Raw genomic sequence first — 9,634 nt, 5'->3', positions numbered from 1 at the left:
CCAACCCACCCTTAATTTGGGGTGGGATTGGACATATTTGGGGTGGGATTGCTCCAACACACCCCAAATTTGGGGTTGATAAATAGTATATCATCAAATTTGGGGTGAAACTATTCATCCACCCCAAATTTTGGGTGAAACTATTTGTAATTGCAAATCCACCCACAAAATAATTAATTTGTAATTTAGACCCTAATTTAAATAATTTATACAAAAAATACATATTATCAATTAAAAAAGAGAGTAAATAATATGACGTTGATAATAATACATAACATTAATTAAGCACAATATAACCAAATAAAATACATACCAATTATACTAATAATTATATAAACACAATCTTAAATAAAAATTAAACTTACAACGTACGTCATATAATAGAAAAAAAATACAAAAGCATGTATAATTCAAAATAAACACACGAATTACTTGAACAAAACTATCTTTAATAAGATTAATATTGGCATAACATATTAATAGAGGGGTTAATATGAAATTAATATAAAGTAATATTGAAAAATATAAAAAGAGAATATTCTTTTTGAGGTAAGATTTGGTGTTGTGGGTTGGAGTGTAAACACGTACCAAATTTAGTATAAAATTATATCAAATTTGATTTTTTGGTAACTGATCAAACACAGTTATCAAGTGTCAAATCTAATCCGAATAAGTTTATTATATACTTCTTATTTAGATGTTCTACAACTCCGTCTCTTTAAGTATTTTATCCATATTTTGATCAAAAGCTCCCAGTAATAATAATAATAATTAAAAAAAAAAAAAAAAAAAAAACTAACTCACGAACCATACGTGAAAAACTAAAAGCAATTGCAAATTTTTATATACTTGCCGATGAGATGAATTACTACACTCTCATTTCTTTGCTGGGAGGAATGAAAACGGAAGGGGAAAAAAAACCAAGATAAACATGAAAAAGTACGGTAAAGACTAAAGACAAAGGACATATCTTTCCTTAAAAAAAAATATATATATCTTCTTTCTTCGTACAAGCCCCGAGGTGATAAGAATACCATCATCACTTGACAACTTGCTCTATATGCGTAAATATTTCTTTTTTATGATGTAATATATATATATATATATAAATATATATATATATAATATGCATAGAGAGCTAAACAAACAAAACTATAATCATTTTTAGATTTTTTCAACTAAAATTTATTATTTTTTTCTAACTCCTTATTTATTGACAAATTTGTCCATAAATAAATAGATTTATTAATCAACATATCAATAACCAACTATGTAACCAACCGTGCTTATAACTTTATATAAACTAGTTTGATTATAATTTTAGAATTAAAAATTATTAATGAATTATGTTAAAAAATTTAAATAATTATTTTAGAATTATCCCAATACCATTATCCTTTCTGATTCATCATTTAAATCCACGCCCAAAAATTCAATACACAAATTCATCGATTTACTCATTTGCGGAATTTGTTATTTTCACACCTTATTTAAAAAAAAAAAGTTTTCCACGCGAGGTTCTTTCATTAAATTAACTTCCATATATTTTATTTTATATTATTTATACTTCGAGCTTATAAGTAATTTTTAATAGGTACTTCTAAGTTATTAACGTCTAACAATTAAACTATATTGAGTTTCAAGACTGAAAGCTGTAAAATTAATGTATCATAGCGTCTAAGTTATTAACGTCTAACAATTATTCATAGCGATGATCGCTTACATCTTTTTGGCCTTTATAATTCTACTAAATAACCTAAGCTTTGCTATCAGCTAAACTATATAAGGTTACAAAGGGGCAATTTGCGTAAATCTATAACATTTATAACAATTTTTAGAAGATCTATATAAGAAACAAATTATTTATTTATAAGCTTATATTTAGACTTTACATGTGAATCCAAAGGATATGTAAAAGAAGATATCATAGACGAGAATTAAAAAAAAAATTGAACTATGCTTATCCTACAAAAACGAAATTAGTTACAAGTTTCACTAAATTTATCCTTGCATGCTCTTCCCATTTCTTAATATAGAGAGCAAAAATCCAAAAAAGTATCACATTTTATTTAAGTTTATTTATAATACTATAAATGTTAGATTTCACAACGGCTATTCCACAACGGAACATTATCCCATTGTGGAATCATGATGTTTCCATAACGGGTCTCGGCCGCCGCAGATCTGATGACCCCGCGCCGCTCCCTCCGCCTGAAGGCAATTGTACTGCTGTCAGGCCCAGAGCATCCATGTTGACCTTTGATCTCTCCGAGGCTGCCGTGTTGATGCCAGCGCCGCTGTCGTTCCGACAGGCCTTGGTTGTTGAGTGATTTCTTGGAGGGGTTGTAGTTTGCGTGGTCTGAGAAAATTTTGACAGTTGTCCTTTTGTAACCTATATATGTCATTAATTTCATTCAATAAACGTTAGAGAATTATTTCAATATCGATGAAACGAGATTTTTTTGGGAAGGAAAGTTGACCTCACGTCTTACAGCTAAATTTTTCGGTTAGTAAGCAGGATTTGATTTTCACTAGTCAGAAAAGTAAAAAATAAAATATAATTTCGAAAATTGCACGAATAAAACCGCCAACACAAAAATTTAACAAAGTGCAACGGTAAACTCTCATATCCAGTTATATTTTTCCACAACAGGACAGTCCCGTTGTGGAATCATGGACATTTCCAGAACGGGACGAGTCCCGTTGTGAAATCTTTTCTACAACGGGACGAGTACCGTTGTTGAAACATTCCACAGCGGATGATTCAACAACGGTACAGAACCGTTGTGGAAGCTTTCCACAGCGGTTTTGTACCGTTGTGGAATTCCCAGTTTGTAGTAGTGTTATTAGATGACTCGTATCTTACTTTTGGTGGAAATCCCTCGAACTATATAACTTTTAGGAAAAATGGTATGAAATAACCAATTCAAACTATGACTTTTGCAAAATAGCCATAGTTTCATTAGGTATAGCAAAATAGCCAATTAAGAGTACTATGACTTTTAATCCTGCCTCGATTAATTTTAATCCAGCCGTCATAAACCTTATATTTTGTCTTTATAGTTCGTTGGGATTAAATTCAATACAACCTAGATTAATCTTACTTTGGCTAGTTTGCTTATAGTTGACAAACTAAGGCTGTTTTGCAAAAGCTTAAGTTCTATTTGGCTATATAGCCGCTTGACCCTAACTTTTAAAGTTACTTCCGATAATAATATATTTGTAATTACTATTATGAGAATATTACATTTTATTATGAGGATACCCATTTTAAGAGCTTTTCCTTGTTTTTCTTTTACTATTTTAGTTTTTTTATAGTGTCATTTAGAATAACACTGAAATCACCTTAAAACTTACATATTTGAAAGTTTCGTATAAATGTAGTAACTAATTTGGTCTAGTGATAATTTAACACATATTTATACGAGTTTTTGAATTGCAAAAATACATGCCTCTTAAAATTTATTCTAAATTATGTAATTTTAGCCGAGAATATTACTTACACTTTACACTGTTAATATATTATATTATGTAATTTTGATCAATCCATTTCTAAAAAAAAACCGATATAAATAGGAAATCCACATCTAATCGAGCAATTTGTGAAATTTCCTCAATATGGTCTTAAAAAAAGAAAAAAAAAAAAGAAAAAAGTGGAATCTGCATGCGATAATAGTGGTACCACTACCACTGGGTTGCCATGTGTATCATATATGTTTTCGACAGATTTCCGTTTCCCAAAATCGCACGGTATTGTGATTGTAAATTTTGTGATGACATGATGAGATGAGCGGTTCAATACAAATCCAAAAACAGTACTGAAACTCTGATCACTCCTCTTGTCGTTTTCCCATCTGTGACTGGAAAATGGAAATACGCGGCGACACACCGTTTTGCACGTCTTTTAATCCCTCCTTCCCAATCTCCGCATCCAAACACCCTCTTTTCTCTCTCCTATAAAAACACCCCTCTCTTCTTTCTTCTCTCCAAAACACATTTCCTCTCTCTCAGACACAATCACATCGAATCCATGGCGTCGATGATTAGGTCAAATTTGGCGATTCTCGCCGTCTTCGCGCTGTTCCTCCTCGCCGGAATTACCGAGGGCGGCCGATTGGTCGGAGGAAGATCGGAGATCGGCGACGTGAAGGCGAACAAGGAGGTACAGGAGCTCGGGAGATTCTCCGTGAATGAGTACAATCGCCGTGGAATCGGAGCTCCGCTGAGGTTCGTCGAGGTTTTGGCGGCGGAGAGGCAGGTTGTGGCCGGGATCAAGTACTATCTCAGGGTCGCCGCGGCGGCGCCGGCGTCGGAGAACGGCGGAGATACGAGAGGGACGTTCGATTCTGTGGTCGTGGTCAAGCCGTGGCTTGAATCCAAGAAGCTGCTTGGCTTCGCTCCGGCGTCCGATGACGTCATCACCTTCGTCGTTCGCTCTCACTGAAAGGGGATTTTTTTTGGTTCTGCGTTGATCGTTTTGAGAATGACTAGGCTTTGTAAACGTTACGTGCGTTCTACGTAATCGGAGAGTTTTTAACTTGTCTTGGTTTTGTTTTGTTGAAGAGTAAAATTAAATGTCATGTAAAGAGTGACTACGAGGGAGACAATATGATCTAATGGAATAAAATAGAAATAAAGCTTTTTCTATTCTCTTCACACAAAGGCTGTTATGTACTTTCTAGTATTGTATGAGTATGTGATGAGTGTATTCTTTTTATCCCTCTTGCTTGGAAATGATGTGTTGATTTAGAAACTTGGATTCTTTCCAAGAAAAATAAATTTTTGAGTAGTGTTTTTTAGGACAAGGAATTGATCAAATTTTGATCTCATCTATTAAAAGAACAATGGAATCGTAGAAATAGCATTTTGCATGAGAATAGAAACGTGTACGAGGCTCAGAGACAGTGTGTGCGAAATGTGAACAAATGTTGAAGCTTGGTGGATCACATAAACATCTGGCCAATCTAATAAAATTATATTTAGATTTCGTTATTAGAGAACTTCCATGAAATTATAAATTTAAGGTGGGAATGAATGACCGAAATTCGCAGAGTATGTGTCGATTAAAAATATATCATAAACCCTCTCCTTATCATAAAACTTATTCTCACCCATAAAAATTGCTCTATCGGTCTATCCGAAATACCTTTAATTCCTATTTTTAATTATGAATAATTTGGGAGCTTTTTGTAAAGTGTTTTTTTTTTCCTACGGATAAGTTAGTTTTGTTGTTTTTTTTTTTCTTTTTTATTACGTGTTTCAAATTTGTATGCACGACAAAGTTGTTAAGATGATGCTCAAAAAGTTGTAATTAGCTGTTTATGTGTATCAGTACTGGCATTGTAATAAGTTACTTAAATTTTATATTAAAAGGAAGGCCATTTTATAAAATTTAATGATTTTTTACTATTTATTTTAAATTTCTACAGCTTATTAACTTATAAGGATATAAGTATGGGTATGCAAGATGATTCCTCTAATATAATTTCAAGGATGCCATTCGTAGTCTAAGAAAATAAAGGGACATTCGTCTTCAAATCGTGATTGTTATAATGTAGAATTTATGATGTCAAATTTTGTAACATAAGAGCGGAGGAACCTAATACATGTTGAATGCGACCACATAAATTTTCAAGGATCGAGGATAAATTCGTTTATTTAAGCTTAAGCCTTAAAGTTACAACTCACGAGTATTTTTATAATTCCCGAAATACTAACATGTACACGTATTTCCTTGAGAATTTTCATGTCGAATAATTTAATCTCGTCTTATGGTCCTGTACAAGATAGTACCACCTCAACTTATTTATGTGGTTGTGAATAAAGAAACTAGGCACAACACTTGTAGAACAAGTCATTGTAAATGATGATTTATGCTTTACTCGACATGTTTTTAATTCACAAACAATAAAAAAGTTAAGATAATGGTAAAATGGTGATTTATCATTCCTAAATAGTTATTGATACTCAAGAAAGATAATTGATAACTTTACTTTAGGGAAATGGTCTCAACTCAAGTAGTAGTGATTTTGATACTTTAGATCAAATATGCACAAATATATTTTTGGACACTTATAGTAGTATGTCTAATATATAATGTCCATTTTACCCTTAAAAGAATTTCATTTACATTTTTTTTCTTTTTTTCCCCTCTACTTTTTTTTTTCTTTTTCTGTTTTTTTCTTTCCTCTCTATTTTCTCTTTCCATCTCTTCTCATCCCCCAGCCTGCTCTCCTTTCCTCTTTTTTTTAAAAAAAAAAAAATCATTTTCTTTGTAAGAGGTTTCTATATACTTGTATTGGATGATTTTTTTTAACTCGTATCAATCGTACGTCTACAATTTTATGTTATTGTAGACATAATTACAATTTTAAAAATGTGTACACATTAAATTTATAGACATACATGTCTACAAATTTAAGATCAAAATATTACTGAATATTTGTGAAAAAAATAATAATTGTAGACGTTTATGTCTACAAGTTCGATGATTATAGACATGTTTTCTATAAATATAGACATGTATGTCTACGATTTGTATAATTATAGACAATCGATATTCATATTAGAAATTTGTAGACATATATATCTACAATTATCACAATTGTAGATATACATATCTACAATATATCTACAATTATCGCAATTGTAGATGTACATATCTACAATTATCGAAATTGTAGATAGAAAATAGTACCAGTATTACTTCTCACACAAGCACGTACCATTATCTGGTCATATTTAGATCACAAAATGTATTTCCTTGGCTGATACCACTTTACCTGATTCAACATATAATGATGACATCTTTCTAACTTTACTCCCCTACTCGTACTCTTAGCTCGTAAATTTTCTAATCGTAATGCTTGATTTCCATACAGAATATTCAAAGTTAAGATATTTCTATCTCAAACTATCACTCATGAATGTTAAATTTTCATCGCATAAAAAATATTCAAAGTCCAGGCCTTTGAAACAAACACACTCACCCATTTCAACATAGTAGTGATCTCAATACTCTAAATTATTATTTTGAAATTACAATCCACATGACATAGATTTCTGGCCATTGGATCTCTTTGTTGGGTTACCGAGTATACTACTGACACCCTTTCAAGTATCATCTCACATACATAATATTACTAAGATCAACTACCGTATGAATAACAAGAGCTTATCCACAACATTTAAAATTACCAATGATCATAATCAAATACTAACGACACATCGAAATTAACCAAGAACTTCAATACATCTCCATGTTGAGTTAAATAGATTGGAGTGGGATCGATATTGTTTGTGGCACTATGCGGCTGAATAGAACGTATATCATCCAGACCTAGAACTGCGTCAGCATGTTCATGAGTCAACACAATCTGCAAAAAAAAAAAAAAAATCATACAAAGAAAAACCACTCTCAACACTTTCCACTAAAGAAAAAATATAAGTTTTTGGTCTCTACCAATAACCTTGACACATATCAAACTCTAAATCACGAGATAGAAAAGCCAAAACAAACGCTCAATCACAGGGAATGGAAAAAAAGGACGAAACTCACAGAATCAATTCTTGGAATTTTGTGGAGAGTAAACCAGCAAAGAACTTGCTCTCTGAATGTCTTCCCTACATCAATCAAGACATAGCTTCGACCGCCATCGCCACTTCGCTCATAATCGAAAGGTTTGGGTCTGGAAAATCAGTACCTGAGGACTCTCGCGATGAAGGTCTCCACTGCGATTTCGCGTGCCTTCTCTACTCCCTCCTCCGCCACCGACTCTTCGAGGAGCATGCGTGAAAGCGATCGTCCACGAGGCGGTTCTGATCGAGAAGGAGTTCGTCTGCGACGCGCTTCTGTGTGCCCTAGTCGGAATGAATGCCGATTTGATGTCGCAATACATCGAGTTCGTCGCCGATCGGCTCATCCTCGCCCTTGGCTGCACCAAGGCGTACAATGCCCAAAGAGAAAAATTGGGGAAAAAACGCAACAAAAAATTGGGGAAAAAATAAGTGTGATTTTGGTTTTGTGCGTGTGTTTGAGGATGAGAGTGGGAGAGAATGAAAGACTGGAATAAGAGAAAATGGATGGTGGGAAAGAAAAGAAAAATAAAAGGGTAAAAACGAACTTTCACATTAGACATACTACTAAAAGTATCTAAAACATGCTTGTGCATATTTTGGTCCAAAACATTAAATGACTACTAGATCCGGTCATTTCCCTTTATTTTATCGACTGCTATACTCCGGAGATAACAAAAGGGTTGATTTGAGTTTATTTGGTCTTATTAAAGCTAGCCCTGGTAAGATATGATTATGACGACAAAGAACATGGACAAACAAATGTTTTGGGCCTAAAGACATTTGTAGACCATTTAGGACATGTTAAGCCCACATAAAACAATTTCATAGGGGCTAGCACGCCCAATGATAGCCATCATAGACGTGTATTAGTATACATAATTGTCTGCTATAGGATAGTGTAAATTATTGATAGCATGATATATGAGATTTGGAATTATAGACGTTGAGTGATTGCGGTGAAAGTAGGGGTGATGTGAATAGTTGGTACATAGCACAACTACAATTTTATTGGTAATTCGCGATTTTTGGAACATTTCGCAAGTATATGTATTATATGAATTTACAAATTTGTAATATTTTGAAAAACACTAATATTTAAAATATACCACTCTCGTGTACGGAAAGCGAGATCCTACGTAAGATACCCTTATCCCAGGGCCGGCTTAACGAAATTGGAGGCCTAAAGCGAAGATCCAAAATTGGGCCCTTTTTAACACACGCAAAATAAATTTTACATATGATAATTTCAAGTTTTCTTCTTTTCTTTTTTTCTTAATTTTATCATACCCCGATTGATATTTTTTACTGGACATATTTAAATCAAACAAAAAAGACACTACAATATCAAAAATAAAAATGCACACTTTGACACACAAACACAATAACTAATTCAATACACACTCACAGTAAAGGAAAATAAAGTTTGGATAGATAAAACCTTGAATTTAATATTTTTTTTCCTTCTTCACGTGGGTAATGTAATGATATTGTTGATGTCCTCGTCCTCCATCATCAACAGCTTCTTGTATATGAATATGCTGTTGAAAATTGGTCAGGAAGATGAACAGACTGTTTGCTCTCCTATTTCTTTTTTTTTTAAAAGTCGCTCTCTTATTTTACTGATTCACGAATCATTGAATAAATAGGCTGTTTGGTATATGCATAAATGGCTTTCAGGCTTCCAACTCATGTCAATATAATAGATGGGCTGGTTTTAAAAAAAAAAATTATATATAGGCCTTGTGTGGCAAGTGGGCCAAAGACTAAGCTGATTTAATTTTTTTTCTTGTGTGTTGTACATATTTCAAAGGAACGGTTATATATATATATATATAATTTTTTTTTTTTTGTGGGCCTTTTGGGAAAGGAGGCCTAAAGCCTTAGCTTTACTTCTCTTGCAGGTGGGTCGGGCCTGCCTTATCCTCTGCAGGATTTTAGTCCTTGAAACAAAGACTTCAAATCTCTTTTATTGTTGCCTTGAGCTCAAACTTTTGTTACGGTTCGTAATCATTTTTTTTTCTTGTTGGAGATGATTGATTGAGCAAAAATTGCAATG

The 9,634-nt window shown here is 33.0% G+C and overlaps 1 protein-coding gene and 1 long non-coding RNA gene across 2 annotated transcripts; one reads left to right on the top strand and one right to left on the bottom strand.

Annotated features, from left to right (window-relative positions):
- The first annotated feature begins 3,985 nt into the window (after positions 1-3,985).
- Positions 3,986-4,662, top strand: CYS2 (PHYTOCYSTATIN 2). Its single transcript, XM_089617496.1, has one exon. The coding sequence runs from the start codon at positions 4,031-4,033 to the stop codon at positions 4,442-4,444; it is 414 nt and encodes a 137-aa protein (XP_089473622.1). The 5' UTR covers positions 3,986-4,030; the 3' UTR covers positions 4,445-4,662.
- A 2,640-nt stretch (positions 4,663-7,302) lies between these two features.
- On the bottom strand, positions 7,303-8,046 carry LOC149394245 (uncharacterized). Its single transcript, XR_016299905.1, has 3 exons — positions 7,704-8,046; positions 7,559-7,623; positions 7,303-7,376 (listed from the first exon to the last, which is right to left on the bottom strand). It is a non-coding gene; the product is annotated as an uncharacterized LOC149394245 (long non-coding RNA).
- Positions 8,047-9,634: the final 1,588 nt, after the last annotated feature.

The sequence above is a fragment of the Urtica dioica genome, chromosome 6 (assembly GCF_054948205.1).
Source record: "Urtica dioica subsp. dioica isolate 48M chromosome 6, U.dioica_male_clone48M_v1_H2, whole genome shotgun sequence".
NCBI classification, from domain to species: Eukaryota; Viridiplantae; Streptophyta; class Magnoliopsida; order Rosales; family Urticaceae; genus Urtica; species Urtica dioica.
This window is presented reverse-complemented; position numbering and strand designations above follow the sequence as displayed.

What these genes read in the sequence shown, in the direction of transcription:
- CYS2 (XM_089617496.1), top strand. Translation starts at nt 4,031, where the DNA reads ATGGCGTCGATGATTAGGTCAAATTTGGCGATTCTCGCCGTCTTCGCG.